The sequence below is a fragment of the Gossypium raimondii genome, chromosome 13, assembly GCF_025698545.1.
Source record: "Gossypium raimondii isolate GPD5lz chromosome 13, ASM2569854v1, whole genome shotgun sequence".
NCBI lineage: Eukaryota > Viridiplantae > Streptophyta > Magnoliopsida > Malvales > Malvaceae > Gossypium > Gossypium raimondii.
The window spans coordinates 27,842,786-27,862,860 of record NC_068577.1 but is presented as its reverse complement, the minus strand read 5'-3'; the positions used below and the strand labels follow the sequence as shown (position 1 = coordinate 27,862,860).

Genomic DNA, 20,075 nt, shown 5'->3' with positions numbered 1-20,075 from the left:
TTTTTTTGTCACCCAACTATAATTTTTTAAAATTGGTCACCTAATTAATCGAGATTATATTTTTTTAGTCCATTTCCATTAATTGCACTAATGGAAAGGTGACATGATAGTTGAAAAATCGGCATAACAATAAATTTAGCCCTTAACTTTTACATAATATATTGATTTATTCATAATTTTAAAAATTAACCCTAAAATTTACAATTGATCTCAATTTGATCCTAATTTCAAAAAGATTCAAAGAAATATATAAAAATACATAAATATTTCAAATAAATAATAATAAAGTTATATTTATATTTATATTTATATTAAATAAAATTAAGATCAAATTGAGACAATTTGTAAATTTTGAGGGTTAATTTTTTAAAATTATGATTAAATCGATATAATATGTAAAAGTTAAAAGTTAAATTTGTTATTATATTGCTTTCTCAACTGCCATGTCACTCTCCCGTCAGTGCAATTAACAGAAATGGATCAAAAAAATACAATCTTGATTAATTGGGTGACAAAAAAGAAACAAATTCATAATTGAGTGACAAAAGATAATAACCCATAGTTGGATGACATATGGGCGTAGTTTACCCAAAAGTCATAGATGAAATGTGAAGATTGGATCTGCGAAGTACATCACCACATGTCCACATCCACACGTTACTATCATCCACCTTCAATGTGCTACGTCACTTCTAATTTTTGAAACGCCACCGTATCAAGTGTCCTTTCCCTCTTGTCTTTTGCTTTATTTTTCTTTCCGCCGTAAATCCACCATGGGATACACCTTCATCTTTGTTTCATCGGCACACTGAAACCTTTAGAATCTCCAAAGCTACGTCGTTTCTGAAGTCATGGGACAAGTCCTAGAAAAATTCCATGGTAAGCTTTTTTCTCTCCCTTTTAAATTTCCCTTTATCTCGAAACTTTGTTATTCAAAAGTTTATGATATTTGAAACCCAGAAGTCGATTCTTTTAAATCATGGGAATTAAGGGCGCTTTTTAATATATATATATATATATATTAGTTTATATTCCATAGAAAGGTATTCTCTTTTAGCCGTATCTTATTTTTGTAAAGACTATATTATATTTAAATTAAAAAGAAAAGGTCTAACTTTTTGTTTTCTATAGAAAATTTAAATTTCTAATTTTTATTGTTTTAAAAGTAAAGGTCAAATTAAGCTTTAATTATCGCTTTAGAGAAATGTGCATCTGGAATTATGATGGGTAGATGTTCATGTTGAGTGATTAGTTTGAACAAGTGTTTTTTCATGGCTTCTGCTTTCATTGATATTTACCGTGCTGGGTTGGATTTGATATTCTCTGGAAACTGTATTTTATTAGTATTGGGTTTAATGAGAGGAAGTAACATTTGACTGTTTGTAGTGCTATAAGCGAGTATTTGATAGTTTAACACTTGCTTTTTGCAGGGAAGGAATGGAGAAAGAGACAGATTAGGAAAATCAGTGATAAGGTTTTTGAGCGTGTCAAAAATCAATCAGGAAGAGCTACTTTGACATTTGAAGATCTATATATCGCTGTCTTGCTGGTGTATAAGTGAGGAATTTTGCTTAAACGTTCTATGTTTCATTCATTTCATAATCATGCAATGGTACATGTACTGTTAACCGCTTTCTATGTTAAATGCATCTTTAATTTATTCCTTCTGTAGTGATATTAATAAGCGTTTGCCTGGGCCGCACTTTGATCCACCCTCTAAGGACCAAATCAGATCAATGATGCAGGTAATCTACAACTCTTTCTTGAGAATATACATTATATACTTTACTGGGTTTAATTTGTCAAAATTTGATCTTCGTTACTTTTCTAAAACTGAAAAGTTAGTCCAACTCGGTAAACACTATTGAATCTTGTTATAAAATCATTGACTTACAAACTAGCAGTTCATAGATTTATATGCAAGGAAGCAAAACTCACCGGTTCAACAATTTATATATAATAAATTAGTAAAAATTAATAGTTCAAGTTCATGTATTTATCAACAATTACACTAATTTCTCAGTTTCTATAACATAGGTGAATTTCATAATTAGACCCAGTTTGATACAGTGAATGTTATGAATATGCTTGAGCAGCTTGCATTTGATATTCTGTATAATGTGTAATTGATTGACACGGTGTATCAGAGAACATAGCTAATGATCAATGGATGTCACTGCATGTTTACATGTTTTAAGAATAAAAGTTAATTATTTGAGTGCTTTTGGTAGAAAGGAAGCTCCTCGAGTTTTAAAGGGTGCATTTGTGAAGGTTGATAGTCTGATAGGAAGGATGTCATTTTGTTAATCAATCTCGAATCAATATTTCGTTATCGAAAATAGTCTGAGGGCTGGACCCTCAACAAGTTTAGTATTTTCTTTGAATCGGATCTTGTCTCTCAGCTCGACCGAAAGCCTGGTAGGTTTACAAAGCGGGAGCGCCTTGTATTGCAAGAACAGGAAGAGGTCATTGCATGAGCGAGAAGAAGCCATGGTTGCCAAAGAGCAAGTGCATGGCGCCATGGTTGCTGAAAAGCAAGCTCATGGCAAGGCTCGAGCCCAAGACCTCCAGCATATAGAGTAGGGGTGATCATTCGATTGAATCGAGTGAAAATTTCAAGTTAATCGAGTTGATGTGTTCTATTTTATGATCATAACTCGATTAAAATGAAATTTAAGTCGAGTTGAATCGAGTGAAATTAAAAAATTAAACATATCAAATTAAAATCTTGTTACAATATAATTAATTCTATGTTAAAGAACATAAATTTGAAACCATATATATTTGAAAAAAATTTCAAAGCAAAATAAGAAAAAAAAGTACTTTAGTGTGATAGAGTTAAATCATTAATTTAACTTATTTAGGTCTCGAAGTTATTTTTTAGAAAAATTTTAACTTTATATATTCTTTAGAATTTTGGAATTTTATAAATATTTTGAATTTTAAAATTATTTTGATTTTTTTTTTTAATTCTTGTTGAGAAATTAATTTGCTCATTTTCAAAATTGACAGGGACAAAGGGGTTATTTACACCAATTTGTTATTCGAATTGTTCAAATTGTAAGATTCAACTGGAACTTGAAACTCGAATTTTTTATTTGAGTTGACTCAAAAAAATCGAATAACTTGATTCAATTAACTTGAAATTCAAAATCTTTTAGATTTTATTGAATTGAATCGAGTTTTGTTCACCTTTAATATAGAGGGTCTTGAGGGAGCCATGGTACCATTTGAGCTAGCTTTTAAACAATCATAGTGTCATGTGCTCGCTCTTTGGCGATCATGACTTCTGTCTGTTTAGCCCTTTCGTGGTGCTCACGCTTTGTAAATTTGCCAGGGCTCTCAAGGGAGGCAAAATCCTGATAGGAGATAATATCGGACTTTTTTAGAGTCTGACCCTCTATGAAAAAATATGAGGTTTTTGTTTGATTCAGGATAACTGGAAGTATACTATAAGGAAAGAAGAAAAAGGAAGGGTTCATATGCAATGTTCAATTTGGGATAATGCAAATTTTATATGTTTCAAATATATTAATGTAGGCTCAGGTAACATATTGGAGCTGCTGACATGTTCCATTCATTGTGTCGATTATCTTTGTGGATTCTCTTCTAATGACCCAGGGATATAGATCCAAAGCTATGGGACATATTTGACTTAATTTTCTCTATATTTTCTTTTCTCTGAAAAGTTTCATGGAAGAACATAATATCAGCAATGGTTAAAGGCATAAAGCAGTTAGTTTGTTTACTACGCAGGAGTGTGACTTGAACCTTGACGGACAAATCAACCATGATGAATTTGTGAAATTCATTCAGAAGCTTACAACCGACACGTTGGTTGTCGTTAGTCAGGGACTGCTTGTCACTTTGGTTGTCGCTCCTACTGTAGCTATGGCGACAAAGAAGGCGACTGAGGGCGTTCCCGGTGTTGGAAAAGTGGTTCAAAAGTTGCCCAATGCAATTTATGCATCTCTTGTCACCCTCGCAATGGTTTGGTTTCAAACATCGCGCGAAGGGATTGAGTAGAGAATTCTTCCTTCTTTTGTCTACTGTAAATGAGATAAAGATTATTGCTCGGTTTGTATAGAACAATATCCTGCAAGTTGGCTTAATAATCAGTAGGAGGAAATCTCTGAAACTCCATTAGAAGGATTTTATAACTTGTGATAATGCATATGATATTTGTTTCCCAATTTCTTATAAACTTAACCCTAGTTCATTCTTGTTTACATTTCTGGAAACCCAAACAAATAATTTGTTGGAATCTCAAAAATCAAGTAAGTTTTTGAGAAGAAGAAAGAAAGAGCAGAGAAAGAGGGGAAAACGAAATAGGAGAAGAAGTCTGTTTTTCATTCAGCAAATATTTCAGAACCGACTCCTCACATATTCATGCTTAAAAAGAAAGAAAATAACAAGAAACTGACGTGGCTAATTCGGTTATACAAAACTCATCGTTTCACTAAAATGCTACGCCCCGTTTTACCAATTAATCCCTTAGGCCAAAACTCATCGTTTTATTAACTTTTCTAGCTCATATCATAATCTCACAGAGAAAGGTTGAAAGGGAAATTCCCTCTGTGATTTGTTTTTGAGAAAATTTATTCAAGTCTCAGTCCAGCAGTTTGCATCTTGCATTAAACAAATGATAACACAAAATCGTTTCAACCCAAAATTTTTTGTTGGTGACAAATAATAGGCTTCAGTCCTGCACATCACTGCCAAGTACAATCACTGGGAATTCAGCTTTTCTAGCTTAGCTTTTGCCTGATCAAGTTGTTCTGTCATACATTAACCAACAAAGATGGCAAACTATATCACTCAGCTGCCTAATCCCCAAGTAAGGCTCATGCATTGAAGAACAAAAAAAAAAAAAAAAAAAGAGGAGGAAGATCCATTTCTTACTTTCCTCAGATGATGTTGCTTTTTGAATAGATGTGCGGAAAAATAAGTGACCATTTTTCTGATAGACAGTCTGCAGTTAAGGAAGAAAAACAAACACAGAAACATCATATCTCGTACATATTGAGCAGAATAAAAACTAGACAAAACAATCCCTTCATTAGATTAGTTTAGATATTGGATCCCACATATTACAATTGTAATAAACCGTACAGCATACTTACTAGACTCTCCTAGAAAATATCTGTGATCCACATTCAAAGAATAGAGTTGTTTCACAATTAAAAAAATGTATATAAGGAGTATCTTAAACCCATTTGATGCAGCTACAAAGAAACTGATTGTACATTACAATTGTAGCTTATTTTCCAGCTTCATCTATGCAAAATTGGTTTAACTCCACTACAACCAAAGAGTTCACGAATTGACGGAAAAAGGAAGTCAGAGATCAGTAGATAAAGATGTGGCAACCGGTAACTCATCATCATTTGGTATTCTAAGAAAGTACATCATAAAGGTCTTGAATGCACTAACAGGTAAAGGAGTGGAAAGGCATACAATTGTCTGCTACATAGAGTGCTAATGGTTATATATAATCAGACTACGCTATCATAATATTTGCCATCTCCCATATGCAAGAGTATTTTTGGTTATGCAATCAGACACATCAATCTCTCATTGGAAAGCTACTCAATTAGTCAGGAATTTTTTGACTCCAGGAGATTCTCTTAATATTTTCTAACCCGTACATAGACAGTAAGAGGGAGGAATGCTTCTGTTCAAGCAAGTACTGCATCCCCTCGTGAATTTCTCAAAAAGCTACCATAGCCTACACTTTTATAAACCAACAGAGCCACCAGTGTGTAGAAAATAAGAAACTTTGGCCAGCTTCTCCATAATTACAAGATATCTTTTCCTGATTTTGGAACTTGACTCCCAAGTTCTAGTGCTGAAAAATATGGTTAATCCAAAGCATCATCAATAGTGAGCTTGCTGATCCATGAATTTGGGACCAACATCATTTATGATATGCAGCAAAACAATCCTCGAATAATTTGCACAACTCCAGCATTTTCCCTGGCCCTCTCAAACGCACAGCATATAAAGCAGTTCTTCTCACTTTAGCTATCTCCATCATCTGACATTGGGAATGTTATAATCCAAGGTATTTACTAATGCCAGATTGCAGTGATCAGCACTACCTAAAAATTCCCATATGGATACTACCATAACAAAAAAAATAAAAAAGTGCCAGCCCCCATCCTACAGTGTATGTTCAATAAAGGGTAATTCTAGGTAGCAAACAATGTACCAATTACTTCAAATTCAAAGTTAGAGATGCTTAATCGTCTTGAATTTTCCAAGACATTCTATATGAACATATTCACAAACACAATTTATCAAGCTGTCACATTTGGAAACAGCTATTCATGGTTATCTATACAGCATCATAATTAAACTCAGGCACAATCAAGGAGTCCACAACTAACAAATATAATAATCAGCAGAATCCTACAAGTAATAGGAAAGATAAATAGAAAAATTCAAACTATGATTTCCATCAATAAGGGAAAAATGGGCAAAGCCAACTTAGCCAAGCTTCAATAAGTCTAGCTGAACTCCAGAATACAAAATACTATACCATGAGAATTCCCAATGCCAATCAAAATTCTAACCGTTTCAAATTTCAGATTGAAGATTTCCCAGTTTTAAGCATCCTTCAAATAAAGGGCATGTACAAGAACTAAAGGCAAAACTAAAAATTAAAAAAAAAAAAAAAACCTTTGCAGGGGATAAACTTGTAATCCTTATTAATTAGACAAGAAGAAATATAAGCAAGTAGAACAAAATAGAAAATTTTGAAAAAAAGTACCCGCGAAGAAGAAAGACTGCCCAGCTCTGCTATGGCAACTTCATAGGTTCTTATCTGAAATAAATAAATAATCCCATGAACATAGAATCATGAGACAGAGAAAATTGAGAGGCAAAAAAATAACCTGCTTGATTAAGTCGAGTTCAGGGTCCGAAGAAGCGGTGGCAGAAGAAGTTGACGCCATGGGTTTCTTTGATTCAGTAGGAACCGTTAAACTGATTCTTCTTCGAGGTCTTAGTTCTTCTAGAATCCGGACTGCTTCTAGGATACTTCAGAAGTCCGAACTGTCGATGGGCCGGGCCCTTAACAGACATTTTAGGCTCAAATCCAGCTTAATCTGGCATAGGATTATCATCGTCGTCGTCAATAAAAGGAAGGAGGATTGAAACCCAAGAAGTTCAATTAGAATATACACATTTATATTTTTATTTAATACAATATTTTTATTTCGTAATATATAAAATATTAAAAAGGCTTAATTCAAAATTTAGACCTTGAAGTAACCCATTTTCCTATTTTGATACTTAAATTTTTTTGACCCATTTTGGTACCTAAAGTATCAATTCCATCTATTTTTTGTTCATTTTGTAGTTGAAGACTTAGGGGTAGAGTTCGATCGAATCGAATCGAATCGAATGAAAAAATTTAGAGTTAATTGAGTTGACAAATCATATTTTATCATCTTAACTCGATTTGAAATTTTTTCGAATCGAGTCGAATGAGATGGAATTTGAATCAAATCGAATCAAATATATTTGTTCGAGTTAAATTTTAAAAAAATAACTTTGGGTCCTTGTAACCACTATCACTGACCGTAATCAAAATTGCCCACCGTAATCAAATTTGTTTTTAACTTTCATCTCCTCATAATTTATTTATTAATCTTTTACATACAAGTTAACTTCTTTACTTGTTTAGTTGCTTCAATTATTTTCGATTTTTGTCGATGTGTGTTTTGAAATTAAAATATATTAAATATAAAAATGTGATTTTTAATAAAATTTATATTAAAGATAAAATGTAAAATTGATACCAACATAAAATTTTAACACGAATATTTTATAACATCATCAATAATTCAATTTTAATAGAATTTTATAAACATTTAATATGATTAAACAATTCAATAATATAAACCGTACAAAATGTGAAATTTTTAATTTAATAATATAAATAGTAGATATAAATGAAATTATTACTATTTAGGATTTTTTTGGATGATTTTTTATTTGAGGGTAAAGGGTGAAAAGTAAAAATTTAGGGGAAAATAAAAAGTTTTGAGAGTTAGGAGAGTAAAATTTTGGGAGGAAAGTAAATGAGGGGAAAATATTCAAAAAAATTTGGGGGGAAAATGGGTTTGGGGTAGATGGGGGATGAGATAGGAGGTGAGTAAAAGTTTTGGGGAAAATAAAAAAGTTTAGGGTTTGAGGTAAAAATATAAAATATTATAGTTTGGGATTCAATTTTATTCGAATTATTGGAGTTATTCAAATTCAAAAATTAAACTTGATTCAAACTCGAAATTCGAAAAAAAGATTCGAGTTGACTTGAATAACTTGATTCGTTTAACTCGAAATTCGAAAAAAAAGTTCGATTTTTTCGAGTTGAATCGAGTTTTCTTCACCCTTAGTTGATGTTAAACAAAATCTGTTAGGCAACTTTGGCCAATGAAAAAGCACGACGTGACATGTTTTGGCTAATGAAAAAATGTCACGTGACAATTAGATTTATTTAAAATAAAAATATTAAATTTAAATTAAAAATAGAAAATTATAATATTAAATATTTCAATATTGAAAAACACTATTAACTTTGACTAATCATTGATCGACCACATGACTCTATTAGAACATGTCACATGTCTTTTTTATAAAAAAATTTTAATATTACATATATTATATTGATTTAAAATATATAAAATCATATATAATATAAAATAAATTTAAAATGATTTTTATAAAATTCTAAATATAATTATAAATTTTAAATAGTCAAAATAACATATATAAATTAAAAATGTTATAAAATTAAATAAGTATTTAAATTTCAAGTAATTGCACAAAAGGAAATTTAAATTTAAATATCTTTTAGAATTTTATAATTTCATAAAAATTATTTTTACAATTTTTTAATAATATTATTAATTTCTAATAATTTCTTTTCGATTATTGTATTTTTGTAAATTTTATTTTTATATTTTTAAAAATTTATATGGTTTTTTTCTTCTAGATTTTATATATATAGTTTCTAAATTTTATATATTTATTTTCATTTTATATATATTTTAATATTGATATACATTTATAAAAGAAAATATTTGTTTTTTTACATCAAGATGTCACGTGGCTTTTTGTGATTGGCTACAAGATTTCTTTTAACGTCTATAAAAAAATGGACTAAAAAAATATAAGAGAGGCATACTTAGACCTGTTCATGAATCAGGCCACCCGGTTTGGCACAAAGGTTCGCCCGAAAAGTGGGAGGGCTTAGGCAACAATATATGCCCGAAAATGGATTTGGGTAAAAAAATAAGGCTCGTTTAAAAAATGAGTTGAGCTTCAAATAAGACATTTTTTGCTCGGGCCCGGCCCGGCTCAAATTCACAAAAGGATAAAAAAAAAAGCTACTTTTTTTTTTGTTTTGATGCTATTTTCTTGTTTTTTTTCTCTATATTTTGCTACAATTTCACTATTATGTTACTACTATTTTGTTGTTATTGTTTAAATATTGTATAACACATGTTTTATTGTTAATTTTGTTATTATTTTAGAGGTATTGGTTTTTTAAGTTGCATCTATTTTAGTATTATTTAAGTATACATATTTTTTTTAAATTCATTTTCAATTTGTTGGGAAATATTTATGTTGTTGTTTTTAGTATTTTTGATAGATTATATATATTTAAAAATCATGTAAAAATATAAAAAATTAATATGGGTGGGCCAAGCTGGGCTTGAGTTTTAGCATTTTTATCTGCGTCAAGTTTGGACAAAATTTTAGGCTTATGTTTCGAGCCGAGCCTAAATTTTTAATTGGGCTCAGCCCAGCCCATGAGCACCTCTTGACATACTTTAGGGATCAAATTGAGAAATGAAAATACTTTAAGTACTAATTTGAAAAAAAATAAGTTTAAATACCAAAATAGAAAATCGAGTCAAATTGTAAATTAAAGTCTTTCAAATTATAATTAAATAATTATACAATAAAAATATATATCCATATACTGTTAATATTAAATAAAATAGAAAATACCCCCTCCACTCCGCCGTCCCTCTCCTCTCCCCACCGTTCCCCTTCCCCCTCCCCCTCCCCCTACCGTCGGCTTCCAAATTCTCCTCTTCTTCCTCATGGCTCCTGCACCAATACCATTGAAAATATTGATTCAGCTCCCGTTTTGTACGAAAGAGAAGCTGAGCACAGTTAAGTACAGAAATTAAAACAGGTTAGGAATTACAACTATTTTTATTTTTATCTTTTTCAATTTAGTCTCACCTGTAAAAAGCGTACAGGTTTTTGTATCTAAACGACTTTTTTGTAAATTATTATGGCTTAAACTTAACTGTGAACAAAGTTTCCTACTTTGTCATGTTTCTTTTCATAATCCTACATTGGCTTGCATTATTATCGTTACAAAACTTAATGGGAACGAACTGAGTATAAAATGTTTCTTTTTTTCAAGTTGCTTGGTACCTGTGAAAGAGGGAAAGAGAGAGGGACGGTGGGGTGGGATATTTTTTTTTATTTTATTTAATATTAATATAAATATTTTTATTTAATATCAATATCAATATCATTATTAATATTAATATAAAATTTTATTTAATTATATTTTAATAAGGTGATAATATTTTTTGATTGACTGAGATGATTATTTTCTTAACAGATATAACTATAGGATTAACTTGCAGAATAAAATTTAAATACTTGATTCGACCAAAAAAATTTAAATTTAAATTTAAATTTTCTTATTGAATTAGGCCCCGTTCTTCTGGGCGGTTGAAAAGCACTTTTACATATAAAAGTGCTTTTGGGTGAAAAGTAATGAAGAATACACTTCATTTGGGCTCAAATTTTTAACTTCTTTGAAGTGCTTTTGGGCAAATGAAAAAGTAGAAATTTTTAGCTTTTTCAGCCAAAAAGTGCTTCTAAGCTGCTCTTTTACTTTTTTAGCCACACACAAAAACTGGTTCTTTGCTCTCATCTCTTCTCCCATCGCTGGTTCTTTGTTCCTCTGCTGCTTCTTTGATCCTCTGCTGGTGCTGGTTCTTTGTTCCTCTGCTGGTGCTGGTTCTTTGTTCCTCTGCTGGTGCTTTGTTCCTCTTCTCCACCATCGGTGAGTTTATCTTTTTTTTCATAGGATGAGTTTTGTTACCTAAACTTTTATGCATGACGAAACAGATGGTATTGGCTGCTAAGATAATGGTCAAAACAAATGATGTTAGCATAGGGTTTCTGGAATCAAAACTCAAACCGAAATTTAACCCTTTCTTTGTTTTGGCATGCTTTATTTATTTGGGGGGTTGTAATCCATGCATTCATCCTAACAAAAACTAAAAACATAGAGTTAAAATAGAAAACCTGTTTCTCTAGCTCTGTGTCTCTCTCGATCCGTATCCATCAGTTCTGAAAATCCGAATTCGATGTTCTACCACTCCCACCAAATACAGCAATCCCTTAATGCAATCTTTGAGTTCTTGTATAACAACAGACCAATCAAGGTGGTAAAGCACAAACCTTCACAAAGGAAACAAAACCTCATATCTACGCGTGCACTTTTACTTAAAATTCAGTATTAAACCTCTGTTATAACAAAACACAATTCAACTACATTCTACATTTCATCATCTTCACTATTCAATCCACATGCAACATTTCTCTAGAAGATGCATTTTACAATGTTGATTCCATTATATTTCCTTAGTTCCCTTCCATCTAGGTTACAAATTCATTAATTATATCTCCAATTAAAGTCAAATCAATCTCATCATAGCTTCGAATTTAAAATACCTTATTATACGATTTGCAAGAAAACAAACGGATCATAAAGTTACGAATTGCAAATCTACAATAATTTCATTAATCCGGAAGCTAAGTAATAAATGATACAAAACATTATTTCTACGCATGCATTTTTACTTGAAACTCAGTATTAAACCTCTACTAGAAGATAATTCAACTAAACTCTACATTTCATCATCTTCATTATTCGAACCACATCCAACAATTCTCTAAGCACATGCATTTCACAATGTTGATTCCATTCCATTCCCTTTCATTCCTCAGTTTCCTTCCCCTTAGGTTACAAATTCATAAATATAGCTCCAATTAAACTCAAAACAGAGATCAATCTCATCATAGCTATAAATTTAAATTATCTTATTCTGAGATTTCCAAGCCAACAGAGCATAAAGTTACAAATTGCAGTCTACAACAATTTCATTAATCCTGAATCTAAAACTTCACCATCCTGAAGCTAAGTAATAAACAATCCAAAACATTATCTCTATGCATGCATTTTTACTTAAAATTCAGTATTAAACCTTACTAGAAGATAATTCAACTACATTCTACATTTCATCATCTTCATCATTCACTCCACATCCAACATTTCTCTAAGCACATGCATTTTACAGTGTTTGGTTCCATTCCTAGGTTACAAACTCATAAGTATAGCTCCAATTATACTCAAAGCAAAGATTAATCTCATCATAGCTTCGAATTTAAAATATCTAATCCTACAATTTCCAACCAAACAAACAGAGCATAGAGTTACAAATTTCAAATCTGCAATAATTTCATTAATCTTGAATCTAGAGCAGCAAGCCATAAATAGATTAAATCCAACTTTTCTTTTCAGTTTTCACTTCTCTATTTCTATATATTAATAAATTCCACAAACATACACATGAAAAATCTTGGAAAGTTAAAAGAGGAAAGAGCAAACTAGGGTTTGGGCCGTGACACAAATTTATTCGCCAAATTTGAGCTAAGTCCCAAGCAATCTGAAGAGACATTTGGGAAGCAATTAGGTAAAAGAAGGGGGAAAAAAGAAAAAGAAGAAGATATCAAAGATGGGGGGAGAAAAAGTTATCGAATAGAATGAGAGAATGGCAGAGGAGGCGTGGGAGAAGAAAAGAATGTAAAACGTCTTTACAGAAAAAGTTACTGTTTTTCCGTTGACTTGTCAATCTTTTGACTAAGTTGATTTTCTTGAATGAAACAAAGGAACTAAAATCTCACAAATATATAGAAAATTTTGTCAGTAGCAATAATAATAATTAATAATCATCTTAAAAGGACTATTTTTAATTACATAAATATTAATTAAAAACTTGTGCCTATACATGTTCATCAAGAGTAATTTTAGCCCTTAATTCTCGTGATTTTTTTCATTTTTAATGATGGTAATGATAAAGTTATATCATTTTACCATGTTAATCAATTTCTTGGATTACTTCATTATTATCATTATTATTGTTATTTGTTCATGTATATAGTTAAAATTTTGATACACATGTAAACATATATACTTATGTGACATTTGATTTTCTTGATTGCTTTACTGGCTGAAACGAATCTGTTCGTATACACAATAGATACTTCAGTGGTTGAAGTTAGTGATGAAAAAGTAAAAGCAATGTGGGATAAGAGATTGACATAAATATTTTGTGATATTTGTATTAAAGAGATACTGAAAGGCAATAGGCTTGGTACTCATTTCACAATAGATGGATGGTTGAAAATAATGACCAACTTTGAGAAAGAAACGGGCAGGGTTTTTCACAAAGACAACTTAAAAATAGGTGGGATGCCCTAAAAAAAGAATGGAAAGCTTGGAAGAAACTTAAAGGCGAAGATACTGGTTTAGGGTGGAATCCTATAAAAAGAACCGTTGATGTATCAGATGAATGGTGGGAGAGTCGGCTCCGAGTACATTAATAATTCTAAATATTTTTTTTTCGTATTTATGATGTTATTGATAATTACTGTTATTAAACTATCATTTTATATGTAGGTTGCGCCTGAAGCAAAAAAGGGAAGTTGGACCAAATGTTCATGGGGATAGTTGCAATAGGTGATAAAACATGGGTACCTTCTTCTGGTACACTCCCTAGTGATTTTTTTGAGAATGTTAACAACGAAATACCTGAAGAGAATGAAGAAAAAAATATGAGAAATGATGTTCACTTTTTAAATGATGTTCACATTTCAAATGATGTTCAAATTGATGGAAACAGTCAAAAAAGAAAAAAAACTCTGAGATGTCAAGTTCACATTTTAAAACTGGAAGAAAGAAATCCTCAAAGCAAATTGGAGGGGCTGCAAGATTGTCCAGTTAAATAGAAAAATTATGCAATGCAGCTGACAGTATGAGTCAAGCCACATCTAGTTTGACTCATGTTATGGATCCATTTGGTATTCCGCAAACAGTCAAAATGCTTGACAGCATGTCGGAAGAAGTTCCAGAAGCTAGTCCGCTATACTTTTTCGCACTTAGATTATCGCTCAATAAGGACAAGCGAATTATGTTTTTATCAATTAATCCCAAGATTAGAGCTTTGTGGCTTAAGACGGAAATGGAGGATAGTTGAAAATTTTCTAATCTTTTAGGGTTCAAAGATATCTATTATGTGACTAAACAACAATGCTAAACTAGTTTTATCAATAGTTATTTATGTTTGGTTTTTGGATATTGAATTTATGTTCTACTTATTTATGTGTAATCTAGTTTTATTAAAAGTTGTTTATGTTTGGTCTTTAGATATTGAATTTATATTCTACTTATTTTTTACTAAATTAGTTTTATCAATAGTTTTTTTTATATGTGATTTTGGATATAAAATTTATTCACAGGTGATGAGTATAGTTGAGGATTATAGCGGTGATGAAAGTGACGATGAAAGGGAAAAGAAAGAGATTTTACAACACATGGAATGTTTTAACCGATTATTTGTTGTTGCATCTTCTTCCGTGCAATTATATTACGAGAAGTATATATTGAGGCAACCATGCATGGATTCAAAACAGTCAGGCGAGACATGGATCCGAGAGATCCTTGACGGTCACGAATCACGTTGTATGATTAATTTTAGGATGTCTAAAATGGTATTCACAAGTTTGCTGAGAGTTTTGGAGACAAGATACAACTTGCAAACTTCAAGAAACATATCTTCTACTGAAATGTTGGGAATTTTTTTATACATCTTGGGCACCGGTGCAAAAGTTTCCCAATGTCGAGAAAGATTTCAAAGGTCTGGATCAACAATAAGTCGACACTTTGCAGTTGTGCTTGAGAAAGTTTCAAGGATGGCCACTGATCTAATTGCACCCGAAGATCCTTTTTTTAGCTCAATACCCGAACAAATACGTAATGGTTCTAGATATATGCCGCATTTTAATGTTAAATTTTAATTTTATATTATTATATTTTAATATATTTGGTCGACTAAAAATATGCACGAGATTAATATGATTATTTGTTCAGGATTGCATAGGTGCAATTGATGGTACTCACATTGCGGCTATTCTTCCACCAAATGAACAAATTCCCTATATTGGAAGAAAAGGTATCCCGACTCAAAATGTTATGGCAGTATGTGATTTTAATATGTGTTTCACATTTGTCATGGCTGGATGGGAAGGATCGGCACATGACACTAGAATATTTCTTGATGCAATTCGAGATCCAAAATACAAATTTCCGCACCCTCCAAATGGTTAGATATTTTATTTATATGTGATTTTTTAAACAATAAAATATAAGTTCTTTAATTGATAATTTTTATTAAAAAAATTCTTGAATTAATTGTTTGTTATATTATGACTTGTAGGAAAATATTATCTTGTTGATTCTGGATATCCTCAAATGAAAGGTTATCTTGGACCATATAGAGGTCAGCGATATCATTTACCTGACTTCCGTAGAGGTAGACCGATATCTGGTAAAGAAGAGATATTCAATCATTCACATTCATCATTACGTAGTGTGATTGAACGAACTTTTGGTGTTTTGAAAAAAAAATGGGCCATTTTAAAGGATATGCCAAGTTATAGTTTTGAAAAGCAAACGATGATCGTTGTTGCTACAATGACGATACACAATTTTATCCGAAAACATGTCAGCCGAAATGATGCAGATTTTATGGAATACGAAGATATTAATTGGGCATATGAGAATAATATTGATTCAGAAAATATGCATGGTCGAGAAAATGATGATGACGACGACGACGACGATGATGTGATGATGACAGTGAATCAAACAATTCAAGTGGTTTTGAAATGGAATTAACAAGAGATGCTATAACTTTTAGTTTAATAAATTCACTTTAAATTGTAAATGCTACTGTAAAATTTTTAATATTTATATTTGATATATAAATATTATCCCTTTTTAAAACTTTAATCCAAATATATGTAATATTTTAATTTGTTAGGTTTATGTTTTTATGTTATGTTAATATCTAATATGAGTTATATATTCAAATACATTTTAAAATAAAATAATACAAATGTGTTAAAGGCATTAATTAAAAATAAAAATAATTTTAAAATGATATAATTGTGTCAATATCTAATTAAAAATATTTAATTATTATATTTAAATATTTAAATATATTTTATATATTCTAATTAAATTTAATAAATAATTAATATTAATTACTTAAAATATTTAAAATTAATATTATATATTAAAATATTAACAATAAGTTATAATAAATTATTTTTTATATTTTTGCTAAAATATCATACAATTAATTAATTTAAACATTATTTAAATATATATTTGTTACTTTATAATATCATGTCTAAAATGAACATTTTATTCTTCAAAAGCACTTTTTGATAGTAATACCAAACACTCAAATTTCTCAAAAACACTTCTTAAAAGCACTTTCTCTCAACACTTTTCAAAAGCACTTTTCAAAAGCAACGAAAAACTGACCCTTAATCTTTAAATTTTAAAAGTACAAATCACTAATCTAACGATAAAAATAATTACATTTGGAAAATGATTATTTTGCCAATTTTTGTAATGTCATTTTTCTTTTGAAGCAAGATTAACCGATGCATAAAAATGGGGAAAACCAAAAGGAAAACAAAACAAGAGTAGACCTGTCCATGGGCAAGGCTGACCCGACAACCCACCCAAATATGGGAGGTTTGGGTAAAAATATAGGCCGAAATATGGGCTTGGGCAAAATTTTAGGCTGTTTAAAAATGGGCCAGCCTCGAAGAAGATTTTTTGGCGGGCATTTTATTCTAGAAAAAATATTAAATATATATTTTTATTTTTAAAATATAATAGTTTTTATTTTAAGTTTATTTACTTTCAGTTCCTTGACTAGTGTTACAAAATAATAATAATAAAACATCAAGTTTGTTTTACTAATCAAATGTTAGATTTTGTTACAACAATTAATACAATTAATACAATTAATAATTTGATAAATTTACTAATCAAATGTTAGATTTTATTACAACAATTAATACAATTAATAATTTGATAAATTTACTAATCAAATGTTAGATTTTATTACAACAATTAATCCAATTAACAATTAATAATTTGATAATTTTACTAACAATTAATTTTAATAACAATTAGTTTTAATTTTATTTAAAAAATAATTTTAATTTTCATTAAAACGGTAGGGCCGGCCAGAACTGGGCAAAATCTCAGCCCATATTTGGTAAGGCAGGCCCGCCTAGTAAACAAGTTGAAAATTTTTGTGGGCTACCGCCCACCCATGGACAAGTCTAAACAAGAGACCCTAAGAAAACACTACTGCTCCCACCCTTTCACATCAATGACACATGTTATTCAAAGAAATGAATGAAACGGGCGGTGCACTGGGAAACTAAAACACTAGCGCTGTACCTTAAAACTAAAAATTAACGCCATGTTTGGTTGGGTGTATTGGCATAGCCAATACACCCCTAATCGGTGGGCCCCACTTCAGACGCCTCTATGCCGTTGTTTGGTTCATGTTTATGCTATTACGCCTGTAATACAATACTAACCTAATCGGTGAAATCCACCGATTTGTAATACATCCCATTTGCTCAGATCAGGTGCTGCATCCTTTACCCTCCCTGTTTTACCCTCCCGATTGGCTTCCCCATTGTCTTCCTTCCTTCTACCTTCTGCCCATTTGCTCAAGTTTCGACCGATTTCCTTCTACCTTCTACCTTCTTTTCTTTTTCTTTACAACTTCTCTGTCACTCTTTCGATTGGCCTTCTCAATCAGTCGACCTTTTTCTTTTATTTTTCTCTCTGTCACTCTTTCGATTGCTCTCAAGTAGTGGGTTTCCAGGTTACTGCTACTGAAAGGTAAAGGTTACTACCTTGTTAGTGCATTCACTTCTTCAACTTTTGTGTTTAGACTGTTCTAGTGGATGAGACTCCAATTTGGAGTTTGTAACTCGAATCTTATTGAGCAAATGTAACACAAAAGTGAGGGTGATTTGCTAGTTTGATTAGACCAATTTTCCTCTGATGCTTCTTTGATGCTACTGAGATTCCCCTAGACAGGTGGACATTAATTTTTTACTTTCACTTTGTAATCTTGTGTCCTTTAGGTCACACAAGGGATATCAGAGTTCATGCCAACACCTTCTGAGAACCGTGAATGTTGCAAGAACAAATACAATGTCCAACATACAGTACTGGTATGCATTTTGTGCATTCTATTTGGTTAATTAGATGTTGTAGGTTGCTATTGTGTTTATTCTTGGGAACCTACATCTGTTTTTAGGTGAAGTTCAACTTTGACACAATTGATGAAACTGATCTCCTTGAAGAGACATTGGTTGAGACGTTTTGAAGAGTAATTGCCCAAATTTTTTGGTAAGTTGATTTATGAGATTATTGAGGTCCAAGTAATTAAAAATTAGATAGCTGCATGTGTATAGCCAAGCTGAATGAGCTTTCATATGTACGAACAAAAGAAAATTAGGAATTGAACTTTATACTACAAATGGATCAAAAAAGAATATTAAAGGGGCCCCTGAGAGCTTCTTTTATCTGATATACATTTCTTGCTTGAATGTACATAATATGAATTTCATTAGCCGAATTGGTTGGTCTCTTCCGAATCCATGAAATCAATGGGCAAATACTTTTCTCTATTTGAACATACATGGTTATGTAGCTTGTGAATGTTATTTACGAGTACATATATCTTGGTGTATGATAAATACTTTCCTTTTGCTTGGATTATCACCCTCTTTAATGACTACTTTTCTAAAATTTTGGGTTCCAAAAGGTTATGATCCTTTAAATGAATGAGGTTTATTTGTCAGTTGGAAAATACGTTTAAGTTTAAATCCTTCCTGTTTATTGGTATTTTCTTCATGCTTTTTTCTGGTGTATTTCTTCAATATACATGCTGTTAAGTGACTGATGCTCTCTTATCAAATAAGCCTAACCATGTTTTTGTGCTCTCTTATCAATATACAGGTTCTTCTTCATTGCACTTTGCCCGAGTTGCTCATTACAGGTTAGTTTCCCCGATTGCATGTTTATCTTCAACTGTTGTGCATGTATATTATTGAAATTTAGATTTGTTATCTCTGTCTCTGTTATCATTGAATCCCTTTTTTATTATTTTCTTGATCATTTAGCACAGGAAGATACAGTGCTAGGATTATTAATTAATTTCATCGATTTTTGCTTATTCCTGATTAAATCTTTTTAAATATGATAAATAGCGATAAAGAAAGAGGCGATTAGACTTTACTGGCATTTTAGCATATATGGTTTTTGGTGTAGGGAGGGGTAGATATACATGCATTGCATGGATGTTTCTGTGAAGCAGTGGACAAAATGAATCTAATCTTTGATCCTTTAGCTTAGATGTCAAAATTTGTTGCCTTCAGTTCAAAGTTTTATTTATATTTTATATGTAAAATCCCCACTATTTCTCCACTCCTTTTTCAAACCAGTAGGAGTTTATTATTCCATCTCTTAACTTTTCCTAATTCTATCATGCACATTGATGCATTCGTTTTTTATACCACTATTGATCTGGGTATGCTTGATTTTGTTAGTTTTAATGGGTTTTTTTTTTTTTGCTTAATTCTTGTTTTGATCTAATTGCTTGATGCGAATGTCATTTTTTTAGATTGTTCTCGAATTTCTATTTTATCTTTAAGCTGCTAGATCATGATGGTTGTATCTGCTTGTTAAATCTTTATTCTCCTATTTTAAGTGTAAGGGAATTTAAGAATTTAGTTTTATGGCAGGGGCTATAGGAATGATTTAATTTGTTATTGGTAACTAAGCATTAGAGCTTAAAAGA

General features: G+C 31.0%; 2 protein-coding genes and 1 long non-coding RNA gene across 4 annotated transcripts; 2 read left to right on the top strand and 1 right to left on the bottom strand.

Annotated features, from left to right (window-relative positions):
* Nucleotides 1-688: 688 nt before the first annotated feature.
* On the top strand, nt 689-4,193 carry LOC105783490 (uncharacterized). 2 transcript variants are annotated; one of them, XM_052626867.1, is made up of 5 exons: nt 689-879; nt 1,431-1,557; nt 1,673-1,745; nt 3,013-3,060; nt 3,757-4,193. In XM_052626867.1, exons 1-5 carry the CDS (start codon nt 852-854, stop codon nt 4,024-4,026), a joined length of 546 nt encoding a protein of 181 aa, XP_052482827.1. In that variant the 5' UTR covers nt 689-851; the 3' UTR covers nt 4,027-4,193. The 2 variants fall into 2 exon arrangements, with proteins under 2 accessions (XP_052482827.1, XP_012464441.1); XM_012608987.2 differs by lacking the exon at nt 3,013-3,060 and having other exon boundaries at nt 706-879.
* Nucleotides 4,194-4,329: 136 nt separating this feature from the next.
* LOC105783491 (uncharacterized) lies at nt 4,330-7,155 on the bottom strand. The gene is made up of 4 exons (XM_012608988.2): nt 6,897-7,155; nt 6,773-6,826; nt 4,903-4,972; nt 4,330-4,778 (listed from the first exon to the last, which is right to left on the bottom strand). The coding sequence occupies exons 1-4, from the start codon at nt 6,954-6,956 to the stop codon at nt 4,729-4,731; spliced, it is 234 nt and encodes a 77-aa protein (XP_012464442.1). The 5' UTR covers nt 6,957-7,155; the 3' UTR covers nt 4,330-4,728.
* A 7,473-nt stretch (nt 7,156-14,628) lies between these two features.
* On the top strand, nt 14,629-15,879 carry LOC105783753 (uncharacterized). The gene is made up of 3 exons (XR_008192397.1): nt 14,629-15,139; nt 15,257-15,488; nt 15,603-15,879. It is a non-coding gene; the product is annotated as an uncharacterized LOC105783753 (long non-coding RNA).
* Nucleotides 15,880-20,075: the final 4,196 nt, after the last annotated feature.

What these genes read in the sequence shown, in the direction of transcription:
- LOC105783491 (XM_012608988.2), bottom strand. Translation starts at nt 6,956, where the DNA reads ATGGCGTCAACTTCTTCTGCCACCGCTTCTTCGGACCCTGAACTCGAC. An exon ending in GCAGTCTTTCTTCTTCGCGG is followed by an intron (nt 4,973 to 6,772) that starts GTACTTTTTTTC and finishes CCTTAACTGCAG; the next exon opens with ACTGTCTATCAGAAAAATGG. An exon ending in AGCAACATCATCTGAGGAAA is followed by an intron (nt 4,779 to 4,902) that starts GTAAGAAATGGA and finishes AATGTATGACAG; the next exon opens with AACAACTTGATCAGGCAAAA.
- LOC105783490 (XM_052626867.1), top strand. Translation starts at nt 852, where the DNA reads ATGGGACAAGTCCTAGAAAAATTCCATG. An exon ending in GCTGTCTTGCTGGTGTATAA is followed by an intron (nt 1,558 to 1,672) that starts GTGAGGAATTTT and finishes TTCCTTCTGTAG; the next exon opens with TGATATTAATAAGCGTTTGC. An exon ending in TTATTCGAATTGTTCAAATT is followed by an intron (nt 3,061 to 3,756) that starts GTAAGATTCAAC and finishes TTTACTACGCAG; the next exon opens with GAGTGTGACTTGAACCTTGA.